A 20,214-nucleotide genomic window follows, 5' to 3' on the forward strand; every position below is an offset into this window, starting at 1 on the left:
CCCCCCCCCCCCCAGATATATCTTAATATTTATTTTTTAATTGTAGGTGGACATAATATCTTTATTTCATTTTTATGTGGTGCTGAAGATCGAACCCAGTGCCTCACATGTGCTCTAGGCAAGCACTCTATCACTGAGCCACAACCCGAGCCACCCTACCCTCCACCTTCAGCTATTTAGCAAGTTCACTGTCTCAAAATAAAAAGACTAAGGATTTGGCTCCATGGTAAAAGCGCCCCTGGATTCAATCCCTAGTACCAAAAAAAAAAAAAAAGAAAGAAAGAAAGAAAGAGAAGAAAGCAAGCAATATAATCCCAGCAGCTCAGGAGGCTGAGGCAGGAGGATTGCAAATTGAAAACCAGCCTCATCAACCCAATGATTCCCTAAGCAGCTTAGTAAGATCCTGACTCAAAATAAAAAGGGCTAGATTTGTAGCAAAGTACCTTTGGGTTCAATTCCTAGTACCACTCCCCCCCACCAAAAAAAAAAAACAGAGTAAAGAAAAAATAAGTAGGTCCTCAAAGAAAAAACAAAACAGTCTCTTTTTCGCCAAAAGTTCTTCACTGAAAGAAATTTTATGCATGTAGTTTACATAGAAAACCAAATTATCAGGGAAGGAAAGTCAAATCAAAAAGATACAGTGAGCCAAGAAAACAGTAAAGTGATTAAATAAATTTTAAAATAAAAAATTTGGTAGTGTTGGGTATTGAACCTAAGTGTCTCAAGAATGCCTAACAAGGGGCTGGGGATGTGGCTCAAGCGGTGGCGTGCTCACCTGGCATGCATGCGGCCCGGGTTCAATCCTCAGCACCACATACAAACAAAGATGTTGTGTCTGCCGAAAACTAAAAAATATTTTTAAAAAAATTCTCTCTCTCTCTCTCTAATAATAATTAAAAAAAGAATGCCTAACAAGTACTTGATCACAGAGCTACATCTCCAGGTAAAGTAGGCAAACAAATTTAAGCAAAGATTGATTATTTAAAACAACCATTTGTTTAGAACTTTCAATGTATGCAGAACAGTAGTGTTACTAGTTGAAACTAGGACAATCAAGAGTATTCTAAGTTACTTTATTATTCAGGGATAGGTTAAAGTCACTGAATAATTTCTTTAAACTTTCCTAAGAAAAGTATGCATGTTAAAAGTAACTAGAATAACCACTAAAAGAATTAAAAATATATTAACTTTAAAAACAAGTTAATTTGCACACAGGGAAGATACTGAAAAATGGAATGAGGAAAAAAAATTTGCACACATAAAAGCAGCACATTCTGAATTCAATAAAGAATGAGAAGAGGGCTGGGACATAGTTCAGTGGGAAAGCACTTATCTACTAGCAACTGTTAAGTCCTGGGTTTGATTCCCAGCACTGGGGGGAATCGAAAACAATAGGAGGGAGGAAGAGTAAAACAAATAGGCAACAGAAAAGGATACAAATAAATCTAAATCAATCAGTAACCACCATTGACTGAAATTCTCCAGTTACAAAATAAAGACCAGCATTCAGAAAAAAAAAAACAAGGCTGAGTGTGGTGGTGCACACCTGTAATCCCAGTGGCTCAGGAGGCTGAGGCAGGAAGATCACAAGTTCAAAGCCAGCCTCAGCAATTCAGTGAGGTCCTAAAAGCAACTCATCAAGACCTTGTCTCTAAATAAAATAAAAAAAAGGGCTGGGGATATGGCTCAGTGGTTAAGCACCCCTGGGTTCAATCTCTGGGGCCTCCCCCTCCCCCCAAAAAATGCAGAACAAAACCAAAATTCAACATCAATGAGTCACAAGCCAAAGCATATAGGTACATGAAAAGCTACAGAATGAAAAAACCATTCCAAAAGAAAGCCAGAGTGACTAATTAATCCAAGAACACAATAACAATAACAACAACAAAAAAGAGTCAAGATCAGTAGCACACACCTGTAATCCCAGCAGCTCAGGAGGCTGAGGCAGGTGGATTGAGAGTTCAAAGTCAGCCTTAGCAATGGTGAGGTGCTAAGCAATTCAGTAAGATCCTGTCTCTAAATAAAATACAAAATAGGGCTGGGATGTGGCTCAGTAGTAGAGTACCCCTGAGTTCAATTTCCAGCAGCCTCCCCCTACCAAAAAAAATACCCAAAAGAAAAACAACATAAAAAAACATAAAGCTTAAAGTATTTTTAAAGAGATTCAGGCTGTAGCTCAGTGGTAGAGCACTTGCCTAGCACCACATAAAAATAAAAATTAAAATAAAGGTATTGTGTCCATCTACAACTAAAAAATATACATTAAAAATATTTTGAGATAGAGTACCTTTTCATAGCAATAAAAGTTCCAAATTGTTGTTATTTTGTTATAGTTTGTTATTAATGTCTTAATAACATAGACTGAAAAATATGTCAAGTAAAAATTAACAAATCTATAAGGAAAAACTAACTGCCAAGACTACCATCTTGGTAAGAAACACCGATGTATCTTTCTCAGGAGAGAAACCAATACAGCTGTCAATTCCCAAAATAAAACCAAAATCAAACAAAGGACAAACACAAGATTTTACTAGAACAACCAACAAGAGCATGGATATATGTGCAACATTATACTTAAAAATGGAGTTTCTATTCTTTCCAAATACACAAAGAACATTTAAGAAAACAAGCCATGAGCTAAGTCTTCAGGTTAGTCTCTACAAATTATGACACTATGGTCTCTGATAATAATAAAATAATTGAAATAGTATTACAAAATACTTTATATTTAAAGAGTGGATTTGTTTACTTATGTGGTGCTGAGAATATAACCTAGGGCCTTGAGCATGCTAAGCAAGCACTCTACCACTGAGTTACATCCATAGCCCCCCAAAGTTACTTATTTTGAAATTAATGTACACTCCTACATCTAAATAACTCATGGGATAAAAAAGGACTATTGTAAAATTAACAAACCCAAGACTATTATATATCCAAACCTCTGGTGAGGCAACTAAAATAACACTGCAAAGCAATTTTAAATCTGATTATAGTTTTGTTATTAATTAAAGTTATTATTAAAGTTTTTAACATAGGGGGGAAAATCTAAAATATCTGATATAGGAGAAATAATAAATAACAACAGAAATTTTAAAAATAGAAAATCAATAGAGATGATTGACAAAGTAAAAAAGTCACTCTTTGAGGGATGCAATGGAGAATGCATGTAATCCCAGTGCCTCAAGAGTCTGAGGCAGGAGGATTACAAATTCAAAGCCAGCCTCAGCAACTTAGCAAAACCCTGTCTCCAAATTTAAAAAAAAAAAAAAAAAAGCAGAAGGGGTTGGGTATGGGCTCTTTGTTTAAGTGCCCCTGGTAACAAAACAAAACAAAACAAATTTTTATACTCTTTGAAAGAGTAATTAAAACAATAAACCAGGCTGGGGGTAGGGCTCAATGGTAGAGTGCTTGCCCAGAATGTGTGAGACTCTGGATTTGATCCCCAGCATCACAAAAACAAAACAAAATCTAAAAAATTAAAAAGACCTCCAGAAAAACTGTTAAAAATTAACAGCAGGGCTGGGTTTGTGGCTCAGGGGTAGAGTGCTCGCCTCGCACATGCAAGATCTTGGGTTTGCACATGCAAGATCCTGGGTTCGATTCTCAGCACTGCATAAAAATAAATAAGTGAAATAGAGGTATTGTGTCCAACTACACCAATAATAAGAATGAAAATGGAATATAATTACAAATGTTGCAGAGACTCAACTGATAAAAGAAACAGGACAATACTTCTACAAAGCTACCATCACCAAGCATCAAGTCATCAAGTATAGTACTGGCAAAATGAGAGATGTTCAGAGAGGCCACAATAAACCCATACATTTATATTTAATTTTCAATAACAAGGGTGCCAAATAACTCAATGTGAAAAAAGCAGTCTCTTCAACAACGGATTCTAGGACAAATGGATTTCCACATGCAAGACAACAAAGCAGGGTCCCTATATCACCCTATACACTAAAATTAACTCAAAATGAATTAAGGTTAAGTACTAAAATTATAAAGCTCCTTGAAAAAGCATAGGAGGAAAACATTTTGAAAGTGAATTTGGCAATATCTTGTATCTAACGCCAAAACCACAGGCAACAAAATTAAAAATACAAGAATTTAATTAATTTAATTACATAGAAATTCAAAACTTCTGCACATCAAAAGAAACTATTAACTGAACAAATGGGCATTCTATGCAATGGAAGAAAATATTTGCAAATCACATATCTGATGCAGATGAAAAGTTTTTAAAATTCCAAAGAAATTCAAAACCACAATGATATATACATATATCTCCCCAGCCCTTTTTATTTCTTATTTTAAGGATGGGGTCTTGCTAAGTTGCCACAGCTATCCTTGAACCTGTGATCCTCCTCCTCAGCCTCCTGAACAGCTGGGATTTACAGGCATATGCCACTGAATTGGCCACAATAACATTATTAATGGTGAAATATGAAAGAATTTCCTTTGAGATCAACAACAAGACATGAAACAAAACTGAATAGCTACATTTTAATATAGTAATAATGGTATGAGGTAGACAAACAGACCAATGGTAAACTCAAAAGACTATAGAAACAAAACTATCCATATATAAATCTTGATTTATGATACAAGGAGCAGATTATAGAGGAAATGAAGGCCCATTTCAATAAAAAGCTATTGGGATAACCAATTATTTCATATGAAAAAAATGAAGTTGTATTACTTGCCTCTCACTTCAAAAAACAAACATCAATTACTAGGAGATTTAAGTATTAAATACAAAAGGTAAAACAAAGCTTTCTAATGGCCAATGTAAGGGGAAATATCTATAACCTGTGGTTACAAAAAGATGTTTTAAGATTAAACTATAAGTACACTCATACACTGCTGGCAGGACTGCAAGTTGATGCAGCCAATATGGAAAGCAGTATGGAGATTTCTTAAAAAATTGGGAATGGAACTACCATTTGACCCAGCTATCTTTTTCCTCAGCCTATACCCAAAGGACTTAAAAACAGCATACTACAGGGACACAGCCACATCAATGTTTATAGCAGCACAATTCACAATAGCTAAACTGTGGAATCAACCTAGATGCCCTTCAATAGATGAATGAATTTTTAAAAATGTGGCATATATACATAATGGAATATTACTCAGCAATAAAAGAGAATAAAATAATGGCATTTGCAGGTAAATGGATGGAGTTAGAGAAGATAATGCTAAGTGAAGTTACCAATCCCAAAAAACCAAATGCCGAATGTTTTCTCTGACATAAGGAGGCTGATTCATAGTGGGATAAGGAGCAGGAGCATGGGAGGAATAGATGAATTCTAGATAGGGCAGAGGGGTTGGAGGAAAAGGAAGCAGGCATGGGGTTATAAATTATGGTGGAATGTGATGATCATTATTATCCAAAGTACATAAATGAAGACACAAATTGGTGTGAATATACTTTGTATATAATCAGAGATAAGAAAAATTACGTTCTTTATGTGTAATGAGAGTTGTAATGCATTCCACTGTCATATATAAATTTTAAAAATATATATTAAACTATAGCCAGCACGGTGGCACACGCCTATAATCCTGGGGAGGGGGTAGGGCCTGAGACAGGAGAATTTCAAGTTTAAAGCCAGCCTCAGCAACAGCGAGACAATAAGCAACTCAGTGAGACCCTGTCTCTGAATAAAATACAAAATAGGGCTGGAGAAGTGGCTCAGTGGTCAAGTGCCTGAATTCAATCCCTAGTACCCCCCGCCAAAAAAAAAAAAATTAAACTATAAAGAAAAAAACTCATGGGCTGGGATTGTGGCTCAGTAGCAGAGCACTTGCCTCGCACATGTGAGGCACTGAGTTTGATCCTAAGTGCCACATAAAAATAAATAAAAATATTGTGTTCATGTATAACTAAAAAAAATTTGGAAAAAAACTCGTATATTTAACTATATTAAAATTAAGGACTCCATGGGCTGGGGATGTGGCTCAAGCGGTGGCGTGCTCGCCTGGCATGCGTGCAGCCCGGGTTCGATCCTCAGCACCACATACAAAGATGTTGTGTCCGCCGAAAACTAAAAAAAATAAATAAATATTTTTTAAAAATTCTCTCTCTCTCTCTCTCTCTCTCTCTGAAAAATTAAAAAAAAAAATTAAGGACTCCAAAAGGTAAATATATAAACTTATTATATATTTTGCTGTGTTCAGGGAAGCGGACAAGTTATAGAGAATACCACCAAAGGTTATCATGAAGTCTAAATCAGAAATGTCAAAATAACTAACTGAATTTAAGGATCAAATTATTAACTCTTTTAATACTCCTCCATATTTTATAATAATAAAATTAATCAAGTATGAGTCTTGTTGAAGCAAGTAGATTATCTGAGAAAAAATAACTTGATGCTAATACAGGGTTGTCACTGTTTCAACTACTTCATATCTTAAATACTACACATTTGTGCCTGCAATAAATAAGATCAAAACATCACTGTAGAAATTATGAAACAAAGAAAAAAAAACAACATGGTTCAATAAGTGTCTATATTAATGCCTCTATCTACATCTTACTTGAAGTATTAATAATGATGTCCATAGTCAAATCCCTATAGTGTCTCAGGTAAGTGAGATGTGGTTTTCCCTTCCCACTATCATTGGATCGTTATGTTTTAACCAAATGGGCTACTTATTTGTCAGATGTGATACTAGAATCTATCTTTGGATCCTTCAGGAAAGAAACAATGTATTAAGATAAGATCACCCTAAATGGATGTGGTGGCTTTTGACTACTTAGTACCAGCTAGGAAGGCTAAGGCAAGCGGATCACTTGGGCCCAGGTATTCAAGGCCAACCTAAGTAACATAGTGAGATCCTGTTTCTTATAAATAAGTAAAAATTTAAGAAAATAATAAGAGGTAAGAGCTCCCTTGGAAAAAGCAGTAATTTCTTTAAACAAACAAAAGAAAAGAAAAAAGAAATGGAGCAAATAGATAACATTTTTAGGACTGAAATTACACTGCCAAAGAAATACAAAAAACACCATTGACTTGGGGAAGTATTGACACTGTATTTATTACTGAAAAGGATGAGTTAAAAAAATCAATACTTATTCCAAGAAAAACACATTTTTAAAAAATAATCACTGTACATGTCATGAAGTCACATAAATTTATTCCCATTTCAACCAGCACCAAGGTGCCCTCCCCTTCACTTCAAACACACATATACATTTAAGTAGGACATTTTCTTCTAAACTGTAAGTGTCTGGCTTATGTGAAAACAGAATGATTTGAAACACAAGCTCTAGCATTCAGACTTGCAGTTTCGACATGCTGCCCACACAGTACTTTGTAACATGTGATTAGGAGTAATGATGCACAATCACACCACATTCTTTCCCTCAGCTCACACATCAAGAACTTGCCCTCTCAGCTGCATTCTTCTCCAAACAGCCATGGTCACCTTAGCAACACTATGCTCCTAATATGGACAGCTGGTCCATTTAAAGTCAGTCCTTCTTGGCAGGGAAAATGCTTGTTCTTCAAATTGGGGGAGAGAGAAGAACGTTTCCTTTCAATACACTTTACAGGGGTTCATTTAACTTGACCAGCACTTTTGTTCTGGGGTAGCAATTTGTGTGGAGTTTCAACCTATTCTGAGGGTGTTTTTTTGTTGTTGTTTTTTTTTTTCTTTTTTTGGTAGTGGTGATTTATGTTTTTGTTTTGTTTTAATCTAATAGTAAGTAGCTAAAAAAAAAAAAAAAAAAAATCAAACCAGCTCATATGGAACATGAAACAAAACGGTGTCTGAAATAATTATATACTTTTATAAACTATGAACTCCACATTTTGTGAATAACATTCGACTTCAGTTAAACTGAATGGTGATAGCTGACATCTTAATATATATTGAAAAACTGGAGTCAGAAGACCTGTATCAATTTCATAGCCTTTTTTTTTTAAACTATCAAAAACATTGCTAGGAGGTGAATGTACGGATGGGAAGAGGTATGGGAGTAGGAACAAATCAGACATTATTACCCTATGTGCATGTATGATTATATAACCTGTGTAACCTATATCATGTACAACCAGAAAAATGAGAAGTTATACTCCATTTATGAATGATATATCAAAATGCATTCTACTGTCTTGTGTAATTAGAACAAATTTAAAAATTTAAAATAAAAAAAGGAAACTTAGATTAAAAAAACAAAACAAAACACTGTTAGGGGCTAGGGATGTAGCTCAGTAGTACTTGCCTAGCATACATAAGGCCCTGGGTTACATCCCCACCACAGCAAAAATAAATAAATTGAGTTAAAAGTTAAACATCAAAGTCCCATACTCCAGGGCATTAAGCAGTCTAAGCAGTCTGTCATTCTTTTATTCTACCATGTGCATGTGAAATTCTTCACAATCTTTCCATAGGCTCACATGAAACAAAGCGGTTAGAATATCTGAAGATCCAGAATGACCTAGGACAACACAAAATTACTAAAAACCAATCTTAATCTCTGCTTGTATCTGGGACTGAACCAAATTAAGCTTTTTAGGATAAGAGATACCAGTTTATAACCCGGTGCACCTGATTTTCACAATATAAACAAATAATTTGGGGGGAAAGAATTGCTATATGCCAACATATATGAGACAAAATTGCTTATTTCATTACAATGAAAGGATTTGAATCTCAAATGCATCAAACTAAACACCTACCTGGGCACAGTGGTGCACACACGCCTATAATCCCAGCAGCTTGAGAGGCTGAGGCAGGAGGATTTTGAATTCAAAGCCAGCCTCACCAACTCAGAGAGGCCCTGAGCAACTCAGGGAGACAGCTTTCTCAAAATAAAAAATAAAAAGGGCTGGGGGTGCGGCTCAGTGGTTGAGCACTCCTGGGTTCAACCCCCAGTATCAAAAACAAAAGGAAAAAAAAAAAAAAAAAACTAAACCCCTAATCTTTAAGGAAAGTAAACTAAAACTACCTAAATTTATGATAGTCACTCTAAATTGAAAATATTCATGAAATACTTCTCTATATAACAGAGTTAAACCAAATCCATATTAAATTAATAAATGCTGATTTAGTGAATCTTAAGATAAGGACTACCACCTCCATTATTCGTTGCTTTCATTTTTGTTTTTAGGTGTTTTTAAACTTCTCAGGCCATGAGATTCTTCATGGTTAGAAACACTTCTCTCAATGTATCGACAGCTAGCCAGGCTGGTGACCTGAACTGGGTTCACAGGAGCTGTCTACATCAAAAACTAAGAAAACAGTGAAAGAAGTATACAACACAAAGAAATACCTTCTGCTTGCAGGAATCAGGGATGGCTCTCGACCTTAAGGGTCCACTGGAAAGAAAGTGAGCATGCCTCAAACTGGTTTTTATTGAAGACAGCTGTTTGATAGAACATCCCAACCAAAAAAGGTAAAAGGGTAGTATTATAAAAGAATGTGGAGGCAGCCCACTCCCATTAGGTAAGGCCCACTCCCAGAGCTTCACTCCCCTGTCCAGCCAAGGCGAGATCCACTTGCTTTTGTACAGCAGAAGTCATAGCTCAAGGATAAGGGTGCTCAGCCCCTATGTGGCAGCTCCCAACATCAATGTAATTACTAAACTAGCAATTATATTTGCTATATATAACAAAGTATCAATTGATAGAGTGGCAATATAGGTTAGTAAAAAGAACTTAAAGCCAACTGTACAGTTGTTTTCCTTATTTGTAAAACGTAAATATTATCTATTTTGCTTATGCTATGTGCTAATATATCAAAGTGAAAGTCATAAAATTATTTTGCCATACAAGACTCAAAAATTAAAGACATTGGAGAAAGGGACTTGATATCTAACTCTCTAAATTTTTACATTTTTAAAGGGTAGAAGTAATCAAGGAAGCATGAACTATGCATATCAATATCAACTTCAACAAGAGTTTCTGGTCTTCCCACCAAACATTTTATAAAATGTGAAGACATATAAATAACTACATTCAAAAATCCTCAACCTTGACTTTATGTGAATTCCCTTCCTGCTGTTGTTTCAATGTGTTCCCTTCAGCATTCAGGTGTCCAAACAATGATCAATGAGATGGTACTATGAGGTAGTCTTTAAGAGGTGATTAGGGACAGACATGGTGGCAAGTACCTATAATCCCAATTATTTGGGAGGTTAAAGCAGGAGGACTGTGAGTTCTAGGCCAGCCTAAGCAGCATAACAAAAACCCTGTCTCAAAACAACAGTGACAAGAGAGCATGAGGGCTTCTCCCTTGTAGATGGGATTAAGGCCCTTACCAAAGGGGCTTCATAAAGCCCTTTCACCTTCTACCAAATATATAGCACTCCTCTTCTGGAGAATGCAGCCCTTACCAGACAATGGAACCTGCTACCAACACGATCTTAGAATCCCCAGCCTCTAGAACTATGAGAAATTTCTATTCTCTATGAATTACCCACTGTAGTATTTTTGTCACAGCATCACAAATAGACTAAGACACTTCCCCTTCTCCATTCCACTATGAATCATTTCCACATTTCTTCCTAGACCCCAGAACTAAGTGCCCCATGACCCTCCTTCCACACCAAGAAATTGTCCTAACAAGGTGCCTTCAATTTCTTCCACAAATAGCAGCCACTCTCAGATCTGATCACTACTGTCATTATCTTCTGCTTAATGTCAAGAAGGATACCATCCTCTCACAAGAGCCCCTCCCTTTCTTTGTCTTCTTTTAACTATTATGGTAAATACTATTACCATGAACTTGGAGCTTCTAGAGTACCCAATTTAGTTAGGGTCTTGTTAAATGGCAGTACCCATTCTGCCAATTTCTAGCTAAAAGATCAGGGAGAATTAAATTGCTGGGGCTCACCTAGAACTTGTGATCCTCCTGCCTCATCCTCCCAAATTGCTGAGATTACAGGCATGCTCCACTTTGCCAGCGTCCATCATCCTTCACTTTGACTCATCTTCAATAGGCAGATCTTCTAAACAGATGTCTGTATTTCTTCCTCTATACATTGACTACATTTAACTCACATTCTTTTAACTTTAATATGATGAGATAAGCACAAGTTGGCCTTTTCCTAAATGCCCATTTTAGATGCCTTATACTTTTAAGGAAGTTTTACATTTAACATTTTCATAAATATAACCTGGAATACAATGTAGCAGTTTTACAAAACAAACTTGATGAACACTCAGTAACAAGGCCAGTTTTGCCGGGAAGAGTGGAGCGGGATCCAAGAATAAGAGGTAATATATAATATTTCCCTTTCACGTGTCAAAATATGGTTCGTAAAGTAGTGCAGTGATAGAACTCTAGCCAAGCGTGCACAAGGCCCTGTGTTCAATCCCTAGTACCAGAAGAAAGGAGAGATGAAGGGAAGGAAAGAAATTTATGAGGTTAAACCATTTCATTCTAAGGTTTGTTAAGGTCAGAAAGAGTAATTTATGCTCAATGGGTTCCTTAAGTTATATTAGGCATGGTTTAGGGTGACAGTCTATCTTCTATATAAATTACGATATAGGCATAAGGGCTGGGCTTAGTGGACATGCCTGTAATCTCAGTGACTTGGGAGGCTGAAGCACGAGGATCACAAATTTAAGACCATTCTCAGCCATTTAGTGAGACCCTGTCTCAAAAATAAAATAAAAAGGGCTAGAGATATAGCTCCAGGGTAAGGCACCTAGGTTTGATCCCCAGTATCACAAAATGATAATGATAACGACAATGATGATGCCAATAATATATACACACACATAAAAGAACACACAAAATACACATTAAAATATTTAAAGGTCTTATATATATGGGAAATAGACTTAAAATAAAAGAACAGTCCTTTAATGAATCAATGATGACGGGTATAACACAAATTGAGCAACATTATTAGAATTACTGTAACTTGGGGCTGGGGATGTGGCTCAAGCGGTAGCGCGCTCGCCTGGCATGCGTGCGGCCCAGGTTCGATCCTCAGCACCACATTGTACAAAGATGTTGTGTCCACTAAAAAATAAATATTAAAAATGTATCTCTCTCTCTCTCTCTCTCTCACTCTTTAAAAAAAAAAAAAATTACTGTAACTTGATGTTAAAAACGTTACATCAGAGTCCTCCTCCTTCATAAGTTACCCCCAAATTTAAACAAAATTGTGTAAAATATGCTATGTGATGCAAAATTTACCATTTCAACCATTTTTTAAAGTGTATGCATAATTAACATTTTTTTAAACATTGTCACTGACCCTTTAATACCTCGATTTCTAAGCAGGATAATACTATACAAATGTGAAGAATGACTGGTTATGCTGGGCACATATAATCCCAGGGGCTCAGGAGGCTGAGGCAGGAGGATTGTGAGTTCAAAGTCAGCCTCAGCAAAAGCAAGGTGCTAAGCAACTCAGTGATACCCTGTCTCTAAATAAAATACAAAACAGGGCTGGGGATGTATGTGGCTCAGTGGGCGAGTGCCCCTGAGTTCAATCCTTGGTGTCTTTAAAAAGAGAGGTAGGGGGGACAATTTTCCCTTGAAAATTTCTACCCTAAAAATACAATTATAGCCGAGCACATGGCTGATATACCAAACACTTGTGAGTTTGAAGCCAGACTCCGCTGGCTGTAAGCAACCTGTGAGACCCTGTCTCAAAATAAAAAATAAAAAGAACTAGGGATGTGGCTCAGTGGTTAAATGCTCTTAAGACTCAATCCCTGGCACCAAAAAACAAAATAAAATAAACTATAAAAGCATCTGAATGCTTACAAAAATAAATATTTAACAAACACTTTACAAGAGAACCCAAGAGTACCAGACATTATGATTCATCACCGTGGTGTATCATGCATTGTACTACTGTGAAAGATTTAAATTTCATTTACCAAAAGGACAATGATAGAGATCTAACAGTAAGTTTACTGAGATTAAAGTTTTTTAAACTTGTTTTTGCTTTATGCACGGTGATACAAGTAAAGAGATCTATATTTCTCCTGAAGTACTGCCTCTCCACCTTTGAACAACAAAGATCAAACAGTGCTACACAAGGGTTCCAAGACCTCTTCCTTTCATCTCTTAGAAGTAAGGGAAAAAATAGGGGGAAGGAGTATCACAAAAAACTGGAAAAAATCTTAGTGATTTGCTCTCCCTTCAGCTAATGGGTCCCTTTATTTTAACTCTTTGTTTACAAACCAGTATAGAAATTGACCCAATTAACTAAAGCAGTTTAAAAATGGAGAAAAAGATATATTTGGAAGTTTCATATACCACTCAGAACTTGTGGTGAGAAAAAAAGTGAATACTAAGAAATAGTTATCAATCTCAAAAATTCACTATAAAAGCATTTCTAATAACAGATTGAATTAATCTATCTAAAGAAGTTCCTGAGAAAATTAAACAAAATTCTTAAACCTGCCAAATACTTGATTTCAAGTTCTTGGGCACATAAGACTTTACTAACTAATCACTTAACATTTTATTCTTCATAAATCTACTAGGAAGAATTCATATTTTAAAATAAACACATTAGTTATACAATTTCCATAAATGAGAATGCAGTAGTTTTAAAGGTGACCATGTTTATCATACCCTTCTAATTCTAACATCAAACAAGAGGACAGTATTTTCCTAACAAATGCTGAGGGAAAAAAAAAAAGAATAATAAATTTATGCAAATAGTAATCAAAAAAAGATATGAAATAATTATGGGAAATAGCCTACAAAAATCAAGAGCTATTAAGCCTAGATACAACTACATTTAGTCATATTATATTAACAATTTCTTACCTTGTGGAATTCTCTTCTGAGGAAAACAGATACAATTTTGTTCCTAAAACAATTTTAGGTAAAAAAAAAGTTGAGATGTTAGTTTCAAAATAGCCTCTTGAAAATGAAGTTACAAAATGTTAATATACTACATTCAGAGTATTATGTATCAATACTATAAAAGCTTGAGAAAGTAGATCTCTAATACTGAAAGTTCATTTAATAAAAATACTTATCAGGGCTGGGGTTGTAACTCAGTGGTAGAGCGCTTGCCTAGCATGTATGACACACTGGGTTCGATTCTCAGCACCACATATAAATAAGTAAATAAAGGTCTATCAACAACTAAAAAACATTTTTTTTAAAATTGTGTCATTTTTTATCTCACTTTTAAAAAACTTTTTATTTCTAATTATTACAAAAACACAATTCCATTGACTGAATATCAAATTGTTTGCTAGGTACAAAATGATTTGTGGTACATTTTTGTATTCTAAAACATCAGCAATTGAATAAGTATTACTCTTTTCAGGACTTGATAGTCTAAAAGCTTTTTAAGGCATAATTCACATACATAAAATTCATCCATTTCAATAGAAATTTTTAATTTAGTCAAAGCTTCGTAACCACTATCACCACCTAATTCCCCAATTTTTTTCATAACCCCAATAAGAAACCCCATAATGAAGGATGCATTTATAATTCCAGGTAGAAACATCTGAAACAAAATTTGATTTGAAGAAATATTCAAGAACCATACTCTTTACAATACTATGATCATAATTACATTTCAAAAATATGTAAAACACAAATATCTGTAATTGCAGTGACTTGGGAGGGTAAGACAGAGAGATTACAAGTTTGAGGTCAGCCTCAGCAATTTAGCAAAGCCTAAGCAACTTAGCAAGACCTTGTCTCAAAACAAAAAATAAACGGCCGAGTTCAGTGATCAAGCATGCTTGGGTTCAACCCCCAGTTAAAAATAAATAAATAAAAATTAGCAAAAAAAAAAAAAACTATAGAACAAAAGACTGGAAGGAAAATAAATATCCAAAAATTATGAGTAGCTGTATTTGGATAGTAGTATTATAATGACTCTTTTCCATATATTTTCTCTAAAACTATGATTCAGGGCTGGGGTTGTGGCTCAGTGGTAGAGTGCTTGCCTAGCATATATAAGGCACTGCGTTTAATCCTCAGCACCACATAAAAATATATAAATAAATAAACAAACAAAGGTATTGTGTCCATCTACAACTAAAAAAGATATTTTAAAGAAAAACTGTGATTCAGTGATATTACCTTTATGATTCTTAAAATGGTACAGCACAGACTTTCTAGAACTATATGATTGAAATTATACTAGAAAATATATTAAAAACAAGAAATACAAGGTGATACTTTTAATGTCTACCATATTTTTATTCAACATTTTTCATTGTAGATAAAATGCCCATAAAGTTAAAATAAATTGGTTATACTTACTAATATGGTTGAAAGGCCACAGATGCATCTTACTTTATGACAAATGGACTGTTTCATCACCTTTGTATCTGGGCATCTACTTCTTAATGGCCATTTCTGAAATAAAGGTACAGTTATTAAGAATGTGATTACTGAATATACTATAAAAATATTTAAAATCTTTAAGGACAATTATCTAAATTTTAGTGACCATAGAGAAATATCAAAATACTTCTTGAGGCCGGGCACGGTGATGTATGCCTGAGTTCCCAGCAGCTTGAGAGGCTGAGGCAGGAGGATTGCGATTTCAAAGTCAGCCTCAGCAAAAGTGAGGCACTAAGCAACTCAGTGAGACCCTGTCTCTAAATAAAATACAAAATAGGGCTGGGTATGTGGCTTAGTGGTCGAGTGTCCCTGGTTCAATCCCTGGTACCCACCCACCCCACCCCCCAAAACAAAATTCTTGAGCAACCTCCTAACAAAGTATGAAGAAGACTGAGAATGAGGTGGGAGGAATATAAAATGAACTGTTGTCCCACAGGACCAGAATACTTCAGTCCTCACTGCCTTTCACCCAGCTGGGTGTTAAAATTCCTGAGTGGACTCAGGAATTAAGACACTGGAACAAGTAAAAAGGAAAATAAGGTAGACATTGATAAGGGAGTCCTTAAAATGCAGTTTTTAACACAATAAATCAACAGATTATATACATAAGCTACTTTTTTCCTATTTGTCTATTTACCCATTATACCTAGAATAAAAACCCCAGAAGGGGATTTTGTCAGTTTTATTTACTGGTATCTAAACAATGACAATCATGCCATTAAGTGCTCAGTAAATATTTACTGAAAAAATGAGTAAACTGATGAACTACTTAAGTTTAATTGATAAAATATTTAACCTAACAGTATTTTAAAATAGTAAAATCTCAGGGGCTAGGGTTGTGGCTCAGTGGTAGAGAGCTTGCCTAGCACACGAGAAGCACTGGGTTTGATACCCAGCACCACATTAAAAACAAAAAATAAACAACAACCAAAAAAACCCTAAGTAAGCAAAATAAAACAGTAAAAAAGAACAGTAAAATCTCAAAATGCTCTTTGTTTCTCTGTAAACCAATAATGTTAATGCCAACAATATCAATGTCAACAATGTTTTCAAAAAAAAATTTATATATAAATTTATATATATATATATTTAAAAGATAATGATGATGTGGTCCTAAGCACTAAGTTACTTTGCCATGTTGTTAGGTGCACTTTTGGTAAGGACTTCTAGAAGGGGAATTACTGAATATTCAATTTTTCCAAATATTGGCAAATGTGTTGGGTGGTGGTCTTGTCCTTTTTAAACGTGTGTATTCTTTGAGGAGCTTGTTGTGGAGACAACTAAGAGGAAATTTTATATAAAGAGTGAAAAAAGCTGCTCTGACAGATCTTAATAATAGTTTCCTACTTTCTATTCTATAGCTGAATGGTATTTTATAAAATGCTACTCTTTTTGTAAAAAACTTAAGGGAATTCAAATTTAAATACACATTTGCTTTTCTTCCTTTGCTTTAAAAAAAGCCACAATGGAATGATAAACTAAAACCAAGTAGCTGCTTATGCAGAAAATAGAGAGTAGGGTAGAAGAGATAGGATAGAAGCAAAAATTTCTCAGATTATACCTTGTTTTTATTTAGAGACATATTTTAAGATAATCGAAAATACTACATATATATGTGAATGAATGAAATATATATATGAATGAATGAAACAAGTGAACAAGATATAAAGTCGATGGCATAACCACACATAATTATTTCAAGCCACTTTTAAAACACAACATTTTAAAAAATGTGGCATTTATACACAATGGAGTATTACTCTGCATTAAAAAATGACAAAATCATAGAATTTGCAGGGAAATGGATGGCATTAGAGCAGATTATGCTAAGTGAAGCTAGCCAAATCCCTAAAAAACAAATGCCAAATGTCTTCATTTGATATAAGGAGAGTAACTAAGAACAGAGTAGGGACAAAGAGCATGAGAAGAAGATTAACATTAAACTGGGATGAGAGGTGGGAGGGAAAGGGAGAGAGAAGGGAAATTGCATGGAAATGGAAGGAGACCCTCAGGGTTATACAAAATTACATACAAGAGGATGTGAGGGGAAAGGGGAAAATAATACAAGGGGGAGAAATGAATGACAGTAGAGGGGGTAGAGAGAGGGGAGGGGAGGGGAGGGGAGAGGAGGGGGGATAGTAGAGGATAGGAAAGGCAGCAGAATACAACAGACACTAGTATGGCAATATGTAAATCAATGGATGTGTAACTGATGTGATTCTGCAATCTGTATATGGGGTAAAAATGGGAGTTCATAACCCACTTGAATCAAAGTGTGAAATATGATATATCAAGAACTATGTAATGTTTTGAACAACCAACAATAAAAATTTTAAAAAAAAAAATAAATAAAATAATGGAAAATAGACTTCTGATACAAAAAAATAAATAAATAAAACACAACATTTAACCACATATCCTTAGCCAAATGTAAGAGAAAGGAAAAACAAAACCCTCAAAAACTATATCCAGTAGTCAGTCTTGTTACTACAAATGTTGGCAAATGGGTAATATCTATCATTAGGAATCAAGAATTGCAGCGTCAAAAGAAAACTAGATTCAAATATAAAAATCATGGTAAAATTCTATAATCTGAAATTTGAACTGGAGTATCAATAAACTTATGATTCATTTACCTCATAAACACCCACTACTTAGCTGAGTGCACAGGCACAAGCCTGTACTCCCAGAGACTCAGAGGCTGAGGAATGAGGGTTGCTAGTCAGAGCCCAACCTCAGCAAGTTAACAAGGTCCTAAATAACTTAGTGAGACCCTGTCTCAAAATAAAAAGGGCTGGAGGGCTGGGGTTATAGTTCAGTGGTGGAGCAATTATCTAACATGTGTGAGGTACTGGGTTCAATTCTCAGCACCACATATAATAAAATAAAGGTCCACTGACAACTAAAAAATATTTTTAAATAAATAATAAAAAGGGCTAGAGATGTAGTTCAGAGGTAAAGCATCCCTAGGTGTAGTCCCCAGTACCAAAATAAATAAATACCCATTCCGTGCTCTTTCCCTTGAAAAAGCCTTAAAACAGATATTACTCAGTCACAAACTACTCCTATTGTAAACTATGGTCTCTCCATATCATTTCCCACTTAAAGTGACCAAGACTATGGGGTATTTGTTGTACTAGGAAGCTAGCTACCAAAGACTACTAGGATTGTAGGAAAAAATGACATAAAGCCAATTTGAAGGACAAAAGGTACCCACTAGCCAAAGGTGAGTCAACTTGAACATCAAAAAGATAATGACTACCACTGACTGAAACATTAAATACATTAAAAATATATTCACTTTTGGAAATTGCTAAGGCACACACGTTAGTTGAACAGTACTCCAGAGTAATCAAGCAGTCAATAAATGACAGGTCTTCTTTTTGGGGTCTCAAAATATCAACTGTGGAAGAAATGTTGGGATTAAAACATCACCATTTTGTAGTCCTGAGGAAATAACCAACCTAGAAAATGAGCTGTGGTTGCCAAAACCATTGGGTTAAAAAGAAACATAATGCATGGATTAAGCTAAGAAAATTTGAACACAGGATTAATCTTACCATTAAAAATGATAGCCTGAGCTGGGGTTGTGGCTCAATGGTAGAGCACTTGCCTAGCAAGTGTAAGGCACTGGATTCAATCCTCAGCACCATCAATCAATAAATAAATGTATGTTCTCAACTACATCTTTAAAAAAATTATTTAAACAAAATGATAAGCCAGGTGCTGTGTCACACACCTGTAATTCTAGCGGCTTTGGAGGCTGAGGCAGGAGGATTGTGAGTTCAAAGCCAGCCACAGCAACTTGCTCTAAGCAACTCAGTGAGAACCTTTCTCTAAATAGAATACAAAAAAAGGCTGGGGATGTGGCTCAGTGGTTGAGTGCAGCTAAGTTCAATCCCTGGAAAAAAGATAAGACAAGTAGACATTGTGTGCATAAGTACTCATTCCAATTCATGAAGTGTTCCTCCTGGGAACTCCAATTCAAAAGATATCCATAATATTGCCACTCTTACCAGTTCTTCCATGGTCCATGCCACCTTATTCCATATCTAAACTATTATAATCATTCCCTGTCAAATATCCCAGATTCTCTCAGTCACCTTAACAAGTCAGTTAGACTTCAAGACTTTGACTTTCAAAGAATGTCAGATCATGTCACTCCTCTGCTTAAACCATCCAACTGAGTCCAGCTCATTGGCACAAAAGCCAAAGCGCTTACAAAGGCCTCTAAGAACTATAATTTGACACCCACTCACCTTCCCCATTTCTCTGATTTCATCTCCTATAATTCTCCTGTCTTTTGTTCATTCCATTCAAGTCACACTGGCCATAGGACTTGTTTTTCTCTCTGTCTGAAACACCAGTTCTCTCTGGCTTACTTCTCCTCTTCTCTCTTTAGGACTTGTTTTTTACAAACCATATCATCAAAGAGATCTGCCCTGGTACCCTGGGCAAGTCCACAGTATCTGCTTAGTTTTTCCTTATTTGACAGAGAATATTATGTGGAAATTTAAGTTATAAATTTTAAGCTTTGTGAGGAAAAATAAGTTATAAATTTTGGAGAGAGTAATCTCCAAACACAACGTCATCATCATCAATTTTCAGATCTTTGTGTCTAAACTAAACATCCATAGGGCTATTATTCCTTTTAAAATATTTGTATGTTCCAAATTTAAATGAATTAATGAAGAACATATCTATCACAAATTATTTTTTGGGTTGTTTTGTCTTTAAATCAACTATACTACAACTCTAGAAAGGAGTAGTAGAAGACTTTAATCAAATAAGTTTCATTTAAAAACAATTACCAACAAAAATACTTTCCCTTTCCTCCTACTTCTTTTAGGGATTTCTGTTTGTGATTACATTATAAAGTTTAAAGTAACCTCAGGAAAAGTTTACTTGAAATTT

At 35.2% G+C, this 20,214-nt stretch overlaps 1 protein-coding gene across 2 annotated transcripts in view; it reads right to left on the bottom strand.

Annotated features, from left to right (window-relative positions):
• Frs2 (fibroblast growth factor receptor substrate 2) overlaps positions 1-15,337 on the bottom strand; it is a 46,032-nt gene extending 30,695 nt beyond the window's left edge. Inside the window, exons 1-2 of one of the 2 annotated variants that reach the window (XM_048805229.1) lie at positions 15,217-15,337; positions 13,753-13,795 (exon numbers count right to left, since the gene is read on the bottom strand). In XM_048805229.1, the coding sequence (XP_048661186.1) occupies positions 13,753-13,795; positions 15,217-15,273 (100 nt within the window). In that variant the 5' untranslated portion in view covers positions 15,274-15,337. The remainder of the gene's footprint in view (positions 1-13,752; positions 13,796-15,216) is intronic. The other variant, XM_015483025.2, reaches the window with a different exon arrangement.
• Positions 15,338-20,214: the final 4,877 nt, after the last annotated feature.

This window comes from Marmota marmota, unplaced genomic scaffold, assembly GCF_001458135.2.
Source record: "Marmota marmota marmota unplaced genomic scaffold, marMar, whole genome shotgun sequence".
NCBI lineage: Eukaryota > Metazoa > Chordata > Mammalia > Rodentia > Sciuridae > Marmota > Marmota marmota.